General features: G+C 40.6%; 2 protein-coding genes across 2 annotated transcripts; one reads left to right on the plus strand and one right to left on the minus strand.

The window, feature by feature from the left end:
• Positions 1-304: 304 nt before the first annotated feature.
• gltpd2b (glycolipid transfer protein domain containing 2b) lies at positions 305-5,323 on the minus strand. Its single transcript, XM_018692037.2, has 4 exons — positions 4,701-5,323; positions 2,174-2,232; positions 1,807-1,985; positions 305-1,675 (listed from the first exon to the last, which is right to left on the minus strand). Exons 1-4 carry the CDS (start codon positions 4,768-4,770, stop codon positions 1,057-1,059), a joined length of 927 nt encoding a protein of 308 aa, XP_018547553.1. The 5' UTR covers positions 4,771-5,323; the 3' UTR covers positions 305-1,056.
• A 3,067-nt stretch (positions 5,324-8,390) lies between these two features.
• Positions 8,391-16,528, plus strand: chrne (cholinergic receptor, nicotinic, epsilon). Its single transcript, XM_018690983.2, has 12 exons — positions 8,391-8,584; positions 12,521-12,654; positions 12,912-12,956; positions 13,120-13,229; positions 13,333-13,488; positions 13,587-13,687; positions 13,769-13,969; positions 14,253-14,367; positions 14,484-14,598; positions 14,694-14,901; positions 15,206-15,339; positions 15,492-16,528. The coding sequence occupies exons 1-12, from the start codon at positions 8,515-8,517 to the stop codon at positions 15,657-15,659; spliced, it is 1,557 nt and encodes a 518-aa protein (XP_018546499.1). The 5' UTR covers positions 8,391-8,514; the 3' UTR covers positions 15,660-16,528.
• Positions 16,529-17,307: the final 779 nt, after the last annotated feature.

The following is a 17,307-nucleotide window of genomic DNA, read 5'->3' on the forward strand; positions in this document are numbered from 1 at the left end:
ATTAGGACTTTCTCCAACATATAAACTTTAACATCTAATCCACCCTTACAAGGAGACAGAGTGAGGGAAAAGCTCTTCACACAGTGACTGGGCCATTTCCACGAAGTGTGTCCAGGTAAGAGTGTCACACACAGAGTAGATTATATTCACCATGATGTCAGGACAGTAAAGATTAGTCTGTAGCAGAGCGGGGTAACCTCTGCCGGATGGTGGATAATGTTACACAACATCTTCAGTGGCATTTAAATGTCATAGTTATCACATTACTGGACCAGACTAGACTATTATAAAGGAGGCAACTGGATTCTTTCGTATTCTTTTTATAGATATTTAATCAAAAAATAATAATTGTTAACATGATACAAAAACTTCCAATGTAAGACTAAGGGATTAATACTGAACAAGCACCATATGGTCCTTTGTACTGTATATATTGATTTATTATTTAATTTAATTCAATTTATTTTTTTGAAAAAACCTCTTCAATCAGGATAGATTGGTCCCATATTTTAGGGCTACAAGGCATCTAAACCCAGCCAGCTTTGAGGTAGCGTACTAAATCACCAAGAATTAATTACAACTAAAACAGCAGTCATTTTCAATAGCATTTTAAATGTAGAAAAAAAAAATTACGAATCACACATGTGTGGGGCACAAAAACATGAACTGTACAGTCTGTTACATAATCACCTCACCAGTGACCGGAGGTGATAATGTTCATGTTATTGTCTCCAACTGCTTAAATAATTCACAGTATGCATTTAGCCAGCCTGAATGCATTATCAGCTGCCTTAAAAATGCCTCTGAGGTGAGGAGGAGTCGAGACATTATCTCATAAAATTTGTTGAGGAATGTCAGACTGAAAGCAAAAAGACTTTCAGTATTACTTGATTGTTGACACAGCACTTTGGTTGGGAACAAAATTTAATTAATTTTAGTGGAAAAAGTCAAGTTTGCTTTATACCTCATTTGTAGCCAGACATGATACCAAGAGGACAGTGCAAATAAATGGTGAATTGGCAGTAGAAGCTATGCCCCGTCTGATAGTCGTATTTTCTATGGCAAGTCCAGCATGCCATTTTCCTCCAGGGCTCTCTGCGTCCTGTTGTAAACCTCCCCGATGGCCCGAACCACTCTGTTCAGTACTGTGCTCAGCTCATCCTGGTTCTGCACACACACCAGCCTGAAGAAGAAGCCCCGTTCAGGCATGGCAATGAAGGCCAGCTCGGCGGCCCTGCGGACAAACCAGGTGTGGTGGTTTGCCAGGGTGCTCTGGTAGGCCTCGCGACACAGCTCCGAGGGGCTCCTGAGCCGACCGGCCACCGGCGTCTCAGCCAGCTTCTCCAGGAAGAGCTGCAGCCAAAGCAGAGCGCGGTGCAGACGCAGGAGAGTCCGACATCCGGAGTCCGTCTGGTGGTGGAAGTCCACCACGCCTCGGTTCAGTTCCACCCAGATCATGGATCGCACAGAGTGGTAAGCACCTGTGTGCTGTGAGGCCCCTAAATCTTTCTTTGTCCCAACCTCTGTGCTCCCAGAGTTTATTGAATGTATATCAGGGCCCAGCTCTGCTTCGGGGTTCTCTTCTGCTAAAAGGGCCAGTTGACGGATTATGGAGGTCTTGCTCTCTATCTCTTTAGATATCAATCCCACCATTGGGCCCAGAGCATCCATAAACCTGGAAGAGTGACAAAGAACAAGGTGAAATCAGCTTGCAGAGCCATTAACCATTAACAAGTTAATTCCTCCTGGTGGCTGTAAATGAATCTCTCTCTCTCACTGTACTCGTGCTTTATCTGGTGATCTTACTTCACAAGCTCATCCCAGCTGGACAGATAGGGCTGCAGCAGCACGTCGGAGGTGTAGGCTGGTGCAGCCAGCAGGTGGGAGAGCAGCAGTGACACCTGGAAGGTCTGACCAGGGCACCCCTCCAGGAGCTGCGAACCCTCAGCTCCATCGGCACCACTGCTGTTGGACAGCTGGTGTAGCTGGCGGTGGGGGGATGGGAAGGTGTGTGAGTGTGTGAGTGTGTGTGTGGGTGGGGTGGGGTGGGGTGGGGGGAACGGGACAAAGAGGGAGAGCAACCAGAAGTGATTCACTGCATTCAAATTGCCCATCTGCTTCACACAATCAGTGTTGTGGAGGAAATGTAAAAAGTGAGGAAGTTATTTCTTACCTTATTCACCTGATTATAACCTTTTATACAAGAATCCCAGTGGTAATCCAAACCTCCCTCTGCAGTGAGACATGAAAGAAAGAAGGTCTGACAATTAGAGTTTGGTTGAAGAGACTTTCTCACTGAAATGTAGACTTTTGTTCTGATAATTCTGCATTTGATACATCAAAATAGATTATTTATAGATTTTCTCATCCACATTAATTATGTGGATTCACGGGTCAAAGGGACTCAATCTCTGCACATTAAACTTGCAATAACTGATTTTTTTCCTCTCCTTTTTTGGCCTCTTGGGGGCAGCTGAAACAAATCGTGATTGTAATGTTGACATATAACCACCTTCAAGGTAATATGGTGAACTTGTTAGCAAGCTTATTGTTTATCTGGATGTCCAGCAGAGTAACATTATCACTCATTTGAAGGCCTGTTTCTGGGCACCTGGCAAATGTAAGTCCATTATTCACTCTCTTTTAGATCTGTTTTTGGTCTCTACCAACCCCTGAGGGAAACATCTGGCTCTTTAGCAACTAAATGCTTCATGGACCAGCTAGTTGCTAACTGTGTCTGCCTGCTGTGGTCAAAAATAGATCTATCTATTTTTGGCCACAGCAGGCAGTGAGGGAACCAAAACAGTACAATTATGGACTGAACGGTTTTTCAATGAGTTGAAACTCACTGAGCTGTATAGCTTCATGAAGTCGAAGGAAGTTGCGAATTCAGGTGATAATTCTCTGTAGATTCATCACTACAAGTGACTTCATTCACAGTCACATTTTTTTCATGTTGTCATTTAATCCCTTGATAATATATAAACATAGACTCTAATTATTTCAAATTAGATGAGAGCATCCTTGCCTTTACCACAGCTCATTAACAACCATCACATTCATGTGACAGACCCTGTTAACATGAGAAACTGATTATGAAAAGGCTGACTGTACTGTATGTTCTTACATTCTTGATTAATCCAGTTAGATCATACTGTACTGCATACAGCACAGCGATAAGAATTCTTAAGACAGCAAACAACATTCCTCTGAGGGCAGCATGATGTTTTTGAGCTCACTCCAGCCTGTGACAAAGCAAACCCTGTCATCTTCAGTGAGTGTCTCCAACACTGTCCTCCACACACAACTCACACACGTGCCCCTCAAGTTCTCTAACTACACTCCTCCACAAGGCCACATGATCCATACACACACCATTATTATACTATATAGCAAGATAGGTTGTCATGAAAATAACTATTACATGAAAGCCCTTTACACTTCTGTACAGTATGTATTCAAATTATTCTGTGGTACACCCGAATCAAGTCAGCTTACTGAAGTCGGACCATTAATCTGTTTTATTTGGGACCACCTGGCATTCCTTCAGAGGCCCCTGCAAGTCTCCAGATCACATGTTAGGGACCGCTGTATCTGACCACCATACAACCACAAAATCTGACAGCAATTTATCATTTTGGCAGGTGACTGTGGCACCTAGTCCCGAAGTCACTGAGCCTCCAAACTGACCCTAAAAGACACAGCTGAACTACTCAACTTCCTGTCAAATAGCTTAGCCAGTTAGTCTCACTGAGCCACAAGACTTCCTCCTTTCAAATTAAACACAGCACAACTGATGCCCAAATTTTATTTCTAACTTGACAGTGACCTAATGCTGATGTTACCAAAAGTGTCGACAGAGATGTGAAGTCTCGCCACTACGTACTATGAGCAATATCTAAATTTAAGTTCTCTTATTGAGTTACCATGCGAATTCAGAAATGGCTGTTCATGCTTCTATTTGAAAACCTCTCTGCTAAGTTTGCACTTTGTCGTCTGACTTAAGTCTCTCAAATCTAAATCTAACCTTTGAACCTCATCCAAGCTCAAGAGAGAGATCACATGGTCCCAGTTTGAGCTTTTCAACAGTGATTACTTTGAAATTGTTTCTTTCAAAACTGACTTTGAATGTCTTTTAGAACAAAAAAGTCAAAGAGTATTTTAGTCAGTCATTTCTTCACCCAATGATCTTTTTTGTTTCTTCTTCTTCAACTTTTTCCTGGAGACTTTTATAAATACGCAAGGATCCCTACAATAACTATGGAAAACTTATGAATCACCTGTAAATGTTATTTCACCACAAAAATCTTTAACAAGAAGAAGATCAAGAAGATCATGTGTGGAAGTCCATATTTGGACAACAGATTGTCTGATGTGACTGAAAATATCTCATAAAAAAAAAAAAAAATTAAGAGTGAATTTTATCATCCCACATTTCAATAACATGTCAAATCACACATTGATACTATTATGATATACTATTGTGATGTTGTTGAAATATTTTGGAGCATAAAGACTCAGCTAAAAGTGGTGTGACCACCATGCTTAACCCTCTAGCTACCACACCATGTGACACATTCCTGGTCTGGATCCTATGCATTCTAAACAAGGGAGGGACTGTATAGATTAATGGTGCAACATAGAGACCACACACACACCCAGATGTATACACACTCACATACACACACGGAAATACTCACGGAGCCACAGGGAGCCAAGGAACAACAGCAGGACTAAGATAGCTGCAGCAGCCTTACTCTTTACACCCATACTGAAATCCAGTTTTGGGTCTGCCTGTCCCTCTCTGTTCGTTCTCTGTGTCTTTTATCTTTTAATTCCTCTGTGTCTCACATGAGTCCTTGTCCCCTTGCACTGGCTGTCACCACAATTACTCCCTACCGGACCCTTGCCCCCCCCTGACTCTGTCCCCTCAAATCTTTCATACTCCTCCCCAAAACCTCAATAAAAACTTCTGTCCACCATTGTACCTAAAAGAGTCTGTTTTAATGTTTAACTCTGTTTTACAGCTGCTGTTTTCTTCTGTCACGCTACCACAACTCAGCCTGTTGTCTCTCTTTCTTTTTTGTTTCCCTCTGAGTTTCTCTGGCTCACGTCTTCCTTCTGCCCTGTCTTTGTTTCTGACTGACCGTCTAGCTGACCGTTTCTTGTTGTCTTGCTCAATCTGAGGGTCCAGAGATCAGCCCTGGCTGATAAAGCAGAGCCAACGCAGCTTGTCCGCCAGTAACCCCTTTCCTCCAGATTCATCTTCCATATATGCGCTATATTCCTGGTCAGCTTGAGTAAACACTTGCTCCCTCTCCTCTCCTAACCACCCCACACCCTTCCCCCTCCCTCCTCTCTCTCTCTCTCTCTTTCTCTCCATAACTCATTCACACACATCATTAGGAGCACCACCACAACCACCACACATTACAACAGCGGTGACACACAATCCTGAAAACATATGGGTTTAAGTGAGAGTACAACATTGAACCTGGGAGTGTCTCTCAATGTAAACAGAGAGTATTTTATCCCTGTCTCCATATTTCTCTTTACTTTAAAGTCATGACAACCTAGAGTAAATCTCAGTATTGATTCATCTGTGGGACAACAAAATTTTCCTTTTGGTGGCTGAACAGGGAGAGATGTGATCCCAAATCCATGTTTGTCAATGAATAACAAAGTCTAACCAAGCTTATCCTTGCTGAAATGGCAAAAAGGAACAAAAATATCCATTCATGCTAATCTAAGGCTAAATATGAGATGTGTAGCTCTGCAGAACATATAAATCTGTTTAGGAAAATATATATGTATATATATTTTTTAAAAATCCATTTTTCTTGTCACCATATCTTTTACAAAGGTGATTCATATTTTATAACATCTCTTGGATATTTAATTGCTGGTTGTTTATTGATTTCATTCAATTTCAGAAGTCTAAAGTCTGACATATGTCAGTAAAACAGGAGGACTGACGTGGCGCATAGAGGGTGTTCCCATGATTATCACCTCTGATAGTGATAATCATGGGAAACCCTGTGATTGGTTCCTATCAATGGGTTTGCTGCTGGTCCTTGTTGATAATGTGGGGGGAGGTGAACAGACATTGAACTCCACACTCAAAGCCAAACCACATGTGTGCTCATGAAGAGAGACTTAACAATGGTATTTTTCAGCAGAGGAGCGGGAAAAAAGTGAAAGCAGGGGCATTCATTGCTTGACTGGGAGGGGCCAGTCATGGGGCTTTTATTCCGTGCAACCAATGGATGATCCTGTCTGAAACAGGCAGCAACTGACAAGGGGAGACTGAATCCCTCTGAAAACATGTGACCCTTCCAGAAAACCTGAACGCAGCTGCTGCTCTCTAATTAAATGCTCTGATGCAGTAACATATATTTTGAAACAGATACAGTTCTTTAAGTTTTATGTTTGCCTGTGACAAAAGCAGTCAGCTGCTGATTCTTAAAATGACGCACAAGTAGACACGTGGAATGAGTTCACACTGTGTGAATATGTTTACATATGGAGGTTCAGTAGAGCAGGAAAGAGGTATTTTGTCACTGTCAAAAACACTGGATTTTCCACCACCCTGTGAACTGAAGGAAAAAAACACATCTGGAGAGTCAAAACATTTAACCACAATATCAGGATTACCCATGGAACCCTAAGCTCTCAACAGACTTCAACAAAAGTGAGAAGTTCATATTTGCATGTAACAAACATCTCATGATTTACATGAATAGAGGAGACATTCAAAAGCAAATAGTGAAAAAGCAGTGCTGTTGTTCATTCTTGTGGCCGTAAACCCCTGATCGCCTGTTGCCTGAGGTGCAACCTTGGTCTGCAGTTTCAAATTTCCATTTGCAACTAGCATTCAAAATTTCATGTAAATCCATTTAACAGGGGTTTAAACTGTGAATAACTGTACAGTGCATTTAAAGACTGACACTGGTTTAACTGTTATTATGTATGCATGCACGACAGGCTCTGCTGATTTAAAAAATGTTGTCGTTGCATATTCAAATACAGGCCTCAGTCCAACCGCATTAACTCCACAATGGTTTGGACCCCCCTGTTTCACTGGATGTGGCTATATTTATAACATTAGTTGTAAAAAAAAAAAAAAAAAAAAAAAAAAAAAAAAAAAAAAAACTCTTACACGTGCCTGTCTGACATTTTGCATTAACTGGCCTCCATGTCTGTTATTCTAATAACGAATTGCTGAGTGTAATAAGGTGAATTTGAGAAAAAAGTTCTTGGTTTCAGTTGTACTGAAGATGCTAGAAAAGCATACACTGGAAGCAAACACTGGATTTCACTCAGACTGGTGTGGCGTTGCTGGAAGGTTCCTTCACCTTAAAATGTCCAAAAACACTTCACCCTCTCTGATCTCTTAATTTGCCCACACTATTAAACTAAATTGAAAAAAAAAAGCATATTGTTTTGCTACTGCAGTGTACTGCAGCTCTGCTCGGTGAATTTGGATTAGAAGCTGGACAGATCCATCCCTTCCTCTGTCTCTGAGCTCTAACTGAGTGTGAGACACACAATCTGCCTTCTGGAGGCTCTAGTTACCTTAAAGAAGCTCATCTCTGTTTCCCTAACTGTATATTTAGACGTACGTCCCATACTGTGCAACTCAAATGGCACATTCCAAAAATCAGTCTGTTGCCCTTGTCACTGTGAAGTGACACTACTTATATTACTCACAGTACTACTTATAATAGCAAATTTAGACTCTGGATTTGAAACATACTGGTCTGGACTTTGTAGAGTTGCCTTTGCAGCGGATCGGTCGGTTGGAAAAAAAAAAAAAAAAGGTTTGCTGATTTATTGTGATGCAGATCTGGGTGTCTGCCTCCATGGTTTTATAGGTTTTATGAGCATTGTCTGCCTCCAGCCCTCTAACCCCACCACACTGTTGTCTGCAGACTCTGTCTCACTACTGGAGTCCTGCTGGTGAAGTGGTAAGGCTCTGCAGTACGTATTAATACCCTGGACACATAGCAGCAGGAGAGCAGATCTGCACAACCCATCACCTGTTCACCTTGCTGTATGCATGGGTGTATCTGCTTGATACACACACACACACACAAATCTTACACAAATGTTAAACTAAAACTATTGCTATTTATAACAACAAGAATATTACAAGGAAATTGGAGATATTCCATGTGGAAGATAAGGCTTTGCTCTTGTCTAGATTTTTATCACAGAAATATCTTAATGGAATAATATAACTGGCATCACCACAGATAGCTGTTGTCTAATGACCACGATGATGATTATTGTCAGTGACCGGAGTGTGACTTAAAGTCCTGGTTTAGTGCTTCCCAGCTGCTGTGTAATCTGAGCCATGGACAGCGACAGCCGGGGTGGGCGACAGTCGGGGGGTTTGGTGGTGGTGGGGATTTAAGGCTCTTCCTGTCTGTCTTTGCTCTTGCTTCTCTCTCTCTCCCTCCAACTTTATATTTAAAAATAGTGCAGAGTCGGGCAGCGGAGGGGTCTTGGAACATGATGGCAGCACGCAGTTTTTGGATATTTTCTGGAGTTGTGACTATTCTCGGGGGTTTGATGGTTCAGGGTAAGTGGCGCAGTTGCAAACTTTTGGCTCATCCTCACTGACTGGCTGGCTGCCTTCTTATCTGTCAAAATAATCTTCTGCCTGTCATGGGCAGGCTGAAGATCAGTGTCCAGAGAGACAACCAGCTGTAAAACTCTCACTACATTAACTGACATGCTGGAGAGAACTTTCCAAACTCTAGACCTCCTGAAAATGTGTTAGAACTTGTATACACGTGCTGTTGTAAATTAGCAATTTGTAATTTGTCTCACTAATAGTGATTGTAATCAGTTTTGAAGGCAGGAAAAATGTACATGCAGCTGTAAAGTCTATATAAATATAATTAAAGCCTGAGTTGGCTCTTTGTGTACATCTGTTTACTGGACCATGCACTTCATTTACATTACTGTTTGAAAACTGGCAAACGATACACAATGCACTCATGGATTTTTTTTTCTTTGCTCATATACATATATGCACTTAGGTGCATAATTATTTATACTGATGTTGACAGGGGTCTGGGGTTCCATAACCTGCTGCATGACTATGTTGTACTATGAGTACAGTTGATGCAGTTTATCAGATTGGCACAAAAAAGTCAGTCAACATCAAGAAATTCAAAAGGTCATCTTTGCTTTGACATGCTAGCAGTATGTGTAGCCCAGTAATGCTAATGTGTGCACTCCCATTAAAAAAAAAGAAGTAATAAAAGTCTATATATAAAGTGCATAGTCTAGTGCAAAGATATGCTAGAAGAGTTGCTTTTTGTGAACAGGGTTGGTACAGGTGCCATTTTGAAACAGGACCAACAGGCCAGAAAGGCTACAGCTGCACTGGAAGCAAAAGTGAAACTCTGGATATCATGGAAGATTTAAAAAAAAAGATTTTGGGGAGCTTAGGTCAGCAAGTGCTTCTTGAGTCTATCCCCTTGGCAGAGGTCACTGTAGTAGTTGGGAAATTTCTCAGTGACAGGGCACGGGCATGGATAAGATTCATCTGAAATGTAGATGCTTCATGTTATTGGCCTGACATGCTTAAAATGCCATGTCTCTCAAATATCATTCTGAGTTTGGGAACAGTGCTGTTAGATTGGTGTCCTTTTTTAAACCCTACTCACCCTGAGAATATCTACTCCTGCTTCAGTTTTCATCAAGGTCTGATGATCAGAACACAATGTACTGAAATGAAGCTGACTGATGAATGGGTTGAGATGCTGGGCTGAACTCCAACTTCGTGGGAAATGGACCAGACACTTTCTTCATCTTGATAGATCACATTAAAATCCCTTTTTGCTTTTCATGTTTAAAATGGCCCCATGAATAGGAGTTTGCACTGGATAGTGGGTCACAGTCATCTGGGGTGAGCTTAGCTTACTTTTACCCCAGTCAAACAACGATGTTGTAATGTTTACCTCAGTGGCCATGTTGTTCTTACATATACAGGGTCAGGTTAGTCCAGTCTCAAAAAAAAAAAATACTTCCTCACTTATAGTTAGTGATATCTGGTGACAGAGTTTTCTCTTGCCAAACTTTTAAGATAATAACCCCATTTGACCATTTTGAACCCTTCAGTGGCCACCTGCAGGCTCTGCCTCTAGTCTCCCATCATCACTCTCCTGTCTCCCTCTCCCTCTGAGCAGGCTTCAGTGTCAGCTGCAGGAAGTGACCAGGTCAAAGCAGAGATGGCAAACATTAACTGTACTTTGTATCCACATATTAATATAACTGATCCACTGTGAGTATAACTGTGAGTTGACTGACTCGACTGCATTTAGAGGCACATCAGATACGTGCAACTCACATGACACATTTAAAAAGTCAGTCTGCTTCTCTCTCTGTCACTGTAGGGTGACACTACTTACTGTTTACCATACTTAAAGTATTTAATTTGTTTGTATATATGCATTGCTTTGGAAATGTGCCTGTTATATCAAGTAATGTACTTTTTGTAGATGGATACAAAAATCTGTGAAAGTAGGCTATCATAATGTTAGTACATACATATCATTGCTTATCACAGACAAACAGGAATATTAGAGCCTTACAGTGATTTTTCATTGTTTGTTGTAATCTACCATGCTGTCAACCTGCTATCTCTATTTAAAAAGACCTATATACTGCACTAAAATCTATTTAGACTTTCTAAACAAACTCCTGCTTTCTTCCCATTAGGGAGAATGGTTGTCATTTGTTTTCCTATACGATGAAATTGGAGGAAGAAGTATGGATCTGTTTACAAACTCAAAGGGCCATTGGCCTAAAGGGATGTTACAGTGTTGCTGGAGGTTGATTAAACACTACACCTTACCTTGGATTCTCACATTTTCAGTTTCACTGATTGCTGTTCACTCATCCCTGTGTCAAGTGCAATATTTAACAATATTTAATAATTAACCATCGACAAAGCCTTGGGAAGAGAAACATCTGACCACTGTCATTACACTGCCCACTACACACATTGTCTCATGGGAGAATTATGATTACAGCTCAGAACTATGTGAAATATTTGTGTCTGATTGGACCAGGCAGAGCAGGGAATGAATCAGTAATAGTGGATGGAGTATGTATCGCTTTGTGGTATACACTGTCAAAATGTTTGCCTAATGATGATATTGATGATTATTGTAGATGACCTGAGCATGACTTATAGTCCTAGTTTAGAGTTTCCCAGCTGCTGTGTAATCTGAGCTATGGATAGTGACAGCTGGGAGGGAAGAGGCAAGGGGTCGGAAATAACCTCTGCCTTTCTTCCTTTCAGTCTCTCATGAAGTTTATTCTGAAATATATTATAGCTGAGGAGAGCAGAATAATGCTACCATTGCACCACATGCAGTTTTGAGCATGGTTACTAGTCTCTGGGCTCCTGGGAAATCTTGTGTGCCAACACTGCAAAGCATATTTACATGAAATGCATTTGAAACTCCAGAACATAATCAATAATATGTGTGCATAGAGATGACACTGACACAAAATAAATTTGAAGACTGAAAACACAACAGTGTCGTCAGAAGGAATAACCTAAGGTAAAACTTAAAAATGAAATGTGTTAAATGTTAAAATGTGTTAAGGTTGAAGTCATGCAGTTGGTTATGGTTTCCCATATTGGATATTTACCAGAGAAGTGTCTAAAATTCTAAAAATTGTTTAGTAGGTTTCTTTTAATGTCACATGGTTTCAAGTCATCTTAAAACTCTGCTTATGTCTAGTATGAGTTTCACCTGAGGAGAGACACATGGTGTTCTGTATGTTTGAACTTACAGTATTTGTGCTTCTATACACAAATAGAGCTTTGCATTACACTTTTCTACTCATTGTTAAAAGCATTTTTTTCTGTTATCATATCAGAAGCTGTTAAATTGGCTAATGTTTTAATTGGCTAATTTATGATATTAATATATAAGTGTGTAGTATTAATAATATTCAGGAGTACTGATATGTGTACATACAAATGATCCAACCCAAACTTAGTCTTTCAGACTGATTAAAATCTTTCTATTCTATTCTAAATTCTTAACCAAAACTGTAACTCTGCTTGGTTGTTTCAAAAATAATGAACATGGTGTGTTTGAATATGTGAAAACAGCTATTTTGAGTGACATTTTTTCTGAATACAGTAGCAGCAGGTGACAGTTATAAGATAATGGGAAATGCTTTAAAATGCACCAAAGTGGCTGAATAGCGTCCTTGTTGATATCAGCCAACAACAGCCACTATACGGTAGTGATTATACCAGACCAAGCAGCAAGGCTAAAGTAGCAAACCCTTGTTCTTGGCCTTAACGATCCCCTTCTGGAAATCATATTTATGTTTATTTAACATTATATTTACCACATTTTCACATCATTTTTATAGACTGTCTTAGATGTTTCTCCGCTCTCTCTTCATGAAATATTAATTAAGCATAACTCCAAACATATGCAGAAACCTCACACCATTTCTCATCTTCTTCTTCTTGCAGTGCAGTGTAATGAGGAGTTACGGCTGATCAGCGATCTGTTCAAAGACTACAACAAGAATATTCGCCCGGTGTTTCATCCTGAAGACAAGGTGGAGGTTCAGATAAAACTGACCCTCACTAACCTTATCTCTCTGGTGAGAGCTTGCTCTTCCTATTTGTTGTAACAAAGCACATTAAAAAACATTGGCTGTTATTACAGAGGGTGTAAGTGAGTATAACAGCTCTGCACAGAAAATATATGATTCTCACAAAGGAACACAACCAAGTTCTGGCCTAGGGTTTCAGACATGAGCATGTGGCTCATGGCTGTTAGGTCACTAATGTAACTTGGCAGTGCATGATTAACACCCACAGCTCAAATACTCACAGTAGTTCTTCACTTATACCACAGAATGAAAAGGAAGAGACTCTGACAACCAACGTGTGGATTGAGATTGTGAGTTTTCTCTCTCTTCATACTTGGGATTTTGTTTTGTTTGCAGAAATCATGAAAAGGCATTAGGTTCATTTTGCCCTACGTTACTTCTCACCTATCCAGCCCTCTGTGGTGTCTGGTTTTTAATGCTGCTGGCAACCTTTCTCTCAAATGCCATCTACAGCAATGGACTGATCATCGCTTTACTTGGAACACATCTGACTATCATGGCCTAGATGTTATTCGTGTCCCATGCAACACTGTTTGGCTTCCTGACATTGTCCTTGAGAACAAGTAAGGCAGTAACATGAGGGTTAGGGGTTAATGAAATCATATTTTTTTCCCTGCCTACAGAGTCATTATACTGTTTGTTTGTTTGTTTGTTGTTTCTCTGCAGCATTGATGGCAAATTTGATGTGGCCTACTATGCCAATGTATTGATCAGCAACACTGGTTGGATGTACTGGCTACCTCCTGCTATCTATCGTAGCACTTGTGCCATTGAGATCACCTACTTCCCATTTGATTATCAAAACTGCACGTTAGCATTCAGGTGTGGTATAGTTATATATCATTACATACATATGCTATGTGCATGATGATTTATCAGTTTGTTTCTATTCTGTTTTACCTTCACTGCCACAACCCTAGGTCCCAGACGTACAGTGCCAATGAAGTGGTCCTCATCTTGGCTGTTGGAGAAACAGGCGAGACTATTGAGTGGGTGGACATCGACCCCGAGGCTTTCACAGGTACACAACATCCACATTCAACACCCCAAAATTTTCAAAACACACAGTTCCTCTCCAGCTTATTACGTTTTCACTGTTCAGAGAATGGTGAGTGGGCCATCGTCCATCGTCCGGCCCGTAAGATGATCAACAAGCGGTATACCCCAGATGACCTGGAGTATCAGGAGATCACATTCAATCTGATCATCCAACGGAAGCCCCTGTTCTACATCATTAATATCATCCTGCCATGCTCCCTCATCTCCTCACTGGTCGTATTGGCCTACTTCTTACCTGCACAAGGTCAGTAAGGCCACTGACTTTCCCTAAGGCTGTTATTACATAGATTGTTATGGGGCAAAATCTCATCAAAGTCTCAGAATGTTTTGCACCTGAACATGAAACAAAATAATATCTTACTGTCTATAATAAAATCTTAAGAGTGTATATAAAAAGCCTTTTTAAATATGTAAAGTAATATTATTTTCTGCCTAATAGTATAGTGCCTGAGCACAGAGTATGTACTGAAAGTATGACTTTTTTGTGTGGTCCACTGTCTCCTAAGTCTCTGTTGTCCCTTTCACAGCTGGAGGGCAGAAGCTGACTGTTGCCATCTCTGTCTTGCTGGCTCAGACTGTCTTCCTCTTTCTTATTGCTCAGAAGGTCCCTGAGACATCTCTCTCTGTCCCTCTCATTGGCAAGTGAGTCAGTGTGTGTTCTTCACTGACCTCTGCAGATCACTCTTGGTTTTATTTTTTTCAATCCATACAGTGTGAGTCTCCTCCCCAATGCAGATATTGTCTAATTTCCTCCTCAGGTACCTGATCTTTGTCATGTGTGTCACTACTCTCATTGCCACTAATCAAATTGTGGTGCTGAACTTCTCCCTGCGCAGCCCCAGCACTCATACCATGTCCCATACCATCAAACATGTAAGTACATCCCGTGCAGCTGAGTCAAACTTGACTGTTCAAGAGTTATTTTATATGACCTACAACTAACTGTTATCGTTTCTGTCTTCTCGCAGATTTTCCTGGAGATGGTGCCTCGCTTCCTGGGCATGTCCCCACTGGTGGATGACAGCGAGGAGACAACAGAGGTAAACGGAGTGAGGGAGCGGCGGCGCAGCTCCTTCGGCCTCATGCAGAGAGCAGAGGAATATGTCCTGAAACAGCCTCGCAGTGAAATGATGTTTGACAAACAAAGAGAGAGGCACGGTCTCACACGGTCGATTGGTATGATGCCTATTTCTAAAACTATGAGCTAGCATATTAATATTCATCACACATTCCACCTCAGATACTTACTTTGTACTAAATATGGATGATTTATTAGAGCCGCATTCATTTTTACATTATCATGATACAGATGTTGTTACATGAGTGCATCCCTTACTTATTTGTGCACTATGGGCTCATGTGCATGGTTTAAGCACCTTTTTTTTTTTTTGCCTTGTCACTATCAGAGATACCAGTGTCTGCCTCAGGAAATGCTGTGATGTGATGTGTTGACTAACTGTCTGTGTCTTCTTCCCCCCAGTGGATAACATAGATGTCAGCAGCACAGCCAACCTGTATAAGAGTTTGGCCCAAGCTGCACCTGAGATCAAACAGTGTGTGGATGCCTGCAATTTCATTGCTGAGAGCACAAGACAACAAAATAACATTGGATCTGTGAGTGTTACTTTAAAGTTTATCTGCCTAGCCAACAGATTATGAGAAATTTAAATTACACTGTGAATCAGTGTATTTGTGACATATTTTCTGTCTCGTTATTTCAGTTATCTTCAGTCTTTAATCTCTATTCACTTTCTGTCCAAATAAAGGAAATTGAAAGCTGGGTACTGATTGGGAAGATGATTGACAAGGTGTGTTTCTGGGCTGCCATTCTTCTTTTCATCATCGGCACAGTGGGGATCTTCCTAACAGGACACTTCAACCAGGCACCAGAATTTCCATTTCCTGGCCAGAGCAAAAAATATGCACCAAGTTAAAATCCTCTTGCTTTGTTGAAACTTTTCCAAGGGTCGCTGTGCCTCATGCTGTCTATAAGGCTGGGCTGTCTTGCTCACTGGGTCCTAGGCTCAGATTCAAGGTTGAGTTAAGTGTGTGCAGCAGGGCTTTAATAACAGATATTTAAAACCAAATCTGTCTGTGTTCACAGCTCAGACTTATATTTGTCAACACTTGTGCAGCTGAGGGTTTTCATTCAAATACACAACTTAGTTCTTCATCTTAGTGTAAGTTCTTTGGCTGTACAGCATACACTAAAAGGTTGGATCAGGTCTAGTTAAAAAGGGATGTTTTCATCACCACCACCACCATCACCACTACCATCATCATCATCATCATCATCATCATGTCTCTTTTGTTCTACAAAAGACTCAACAGTGTGAGGTTAAGCAAGTTCAGACTTACATAGGTGTAATTCAAGGAAAATGCTGAAACCAACTCACCACCATGCTGGGTAAGTCATTTCTGTTGCAGCAAAGAAGTTTTCACATCAGAACTACTACAGCATTGTTATGTATGAAATGGAGCCACAGGCACTGTGCAAAACTGTATTCATAAATTACAATAAAGAAGATTCATTGCCCATCTTTCATGGGCGTATAAGAATCTGTGTACCACTCTGCAAAACATACAGTATCTACTAAAGTCTGGATAAGTTTCCCTGCATGTACTATGTCTTATATGAACCTGTGCATGTAACTTGAGCCAGTCAGCTGAATCAAAGCCTTATTCTTCTTACTATGACTTATTTATTAGAAAGTCTTGTTAGAGGTAAATGGCTTGGAGGGATATTGTCTCAATATCATTGTGCCATCTTTTGTAAATAAATATTTTATTTTGTGCATCATGACTAATTTAATCAATTTATTACAAAATGTGTGTTGTGTGAAAACCCCCATGACACACAAATTAGGAAAAGCCATTTTAATCTTGAATTGAATGCCAACATATCAGAGCGGATTATATACTGTACATCTTAGTAATGTTCCAAAAGAATACTTACTGAGAATACTGACAAACTTACATTCAGGTACACGACATCCACATTCAGTACTCCAATATTCAAAACACACGATTCCTCCCCAGCTTATAATGTTTTCATCTCTTAGAGAATGTCAAATGGGCCATCATCTGTTGTCCAGCCAGGAATTTGATCAATGTAGTGTATTCTGCAGATGAGCTGGAGTATCAAGAGATCACACTCAATCTGATCATCTAAAGAAACCTCTGTTCTGCATCATCATCACCATCCTGCCCTGCTCCCTCATCCATCTAATTGGCTTACCTCCTACCTGCATAAGGTCAGTAAGATCAGTGTCTAATTCCCTATGGCTATTATTACATAGAGTGTTATGGTGTCAGATGGGGCAGTATATGTGATGTTTTTCCATCCACTAAGACACTTACATATGCCCAATTAGGAGCGTGAATACGATGCAAAACCTCCTCAAAATATCAGACAGAGCAACAGAAACCTCACAGAAACAACAAGTGACAGAAAGGCTGATTTGCAAAGTCATGATAAAATGTGCATACCCTATCCAAAATCATGTTTCTTTTTCTGTCCAATTATTATATCGCTACATAAGTGGGTTTTTGAGAGAGATATTCTGATATGTGCTATGTACA

Source organism: Lates calcarifer, linkage group LG20 (assembly GCF_001640805.2).
Source record: "Lates calcarifer isolate ASB-BC8 linkage group LG20, TLL_Latcal_v3, whole genome shotgun sequence".
In the NCBI taxonomy this organism is placed as follows: Eukaryota; Metazoa; Chordata; class Actinopteri; family Centropomidae; genus Lates; species Lates calcarifer.

What these genes read in the sequence shown, in the direction of transcription:
- gltpd2b (XM_018692037.2), bottom strand. Translation starts at nt 4,770, where the DNA reads ATGGGTGTAAAGAGTAAGGCTGCTGCAGCTATCTTAGTCCTGCTGTTG. An exon ending in GTTATAATCAGGTGAATAAG is followed by an intron (nt 1,986 to 2,173) that starts GTAAGAAATAAC and finishes CCCCACCGCCAG; the next exon opens with CTACACCAGCTGTCCAACAG. An exon ending in AGCTGGGATGAGCTTGTGAA is followed by an intron (nt 1,676 to 1,806) that starts GTAAGATCACCA and finishes TCACTCTTCCAG; the next exon opens with GTTTATGGATGCTCTGGGCC.
- chrne (XM_018690983.2), top strand. Translation starts at nt 8,515, where the DNA reads ATGATGGCAGCACGCAGTTTTTGGATATTTTCTGGAGTTGTGACTATT. An exon ending in CTACTTCTTACCTGCACAAG is followed by an intron (nt 13,970 to 14,252) that starts GTCAGTAAGGCC and finishes TCCCTTTCACAG; the next exon opens with CTGGAGGGCAGAAGCTGACT. An exon ending in TCTGTCCCTCTCATTGGCAA is followed by an intron (nt 14,368 to 14,483) that starts GTGAGTCAGTGT and finishes TTTCCTCCTCAG; the next exon opens with GTACCTGATCTTTGTCATGT.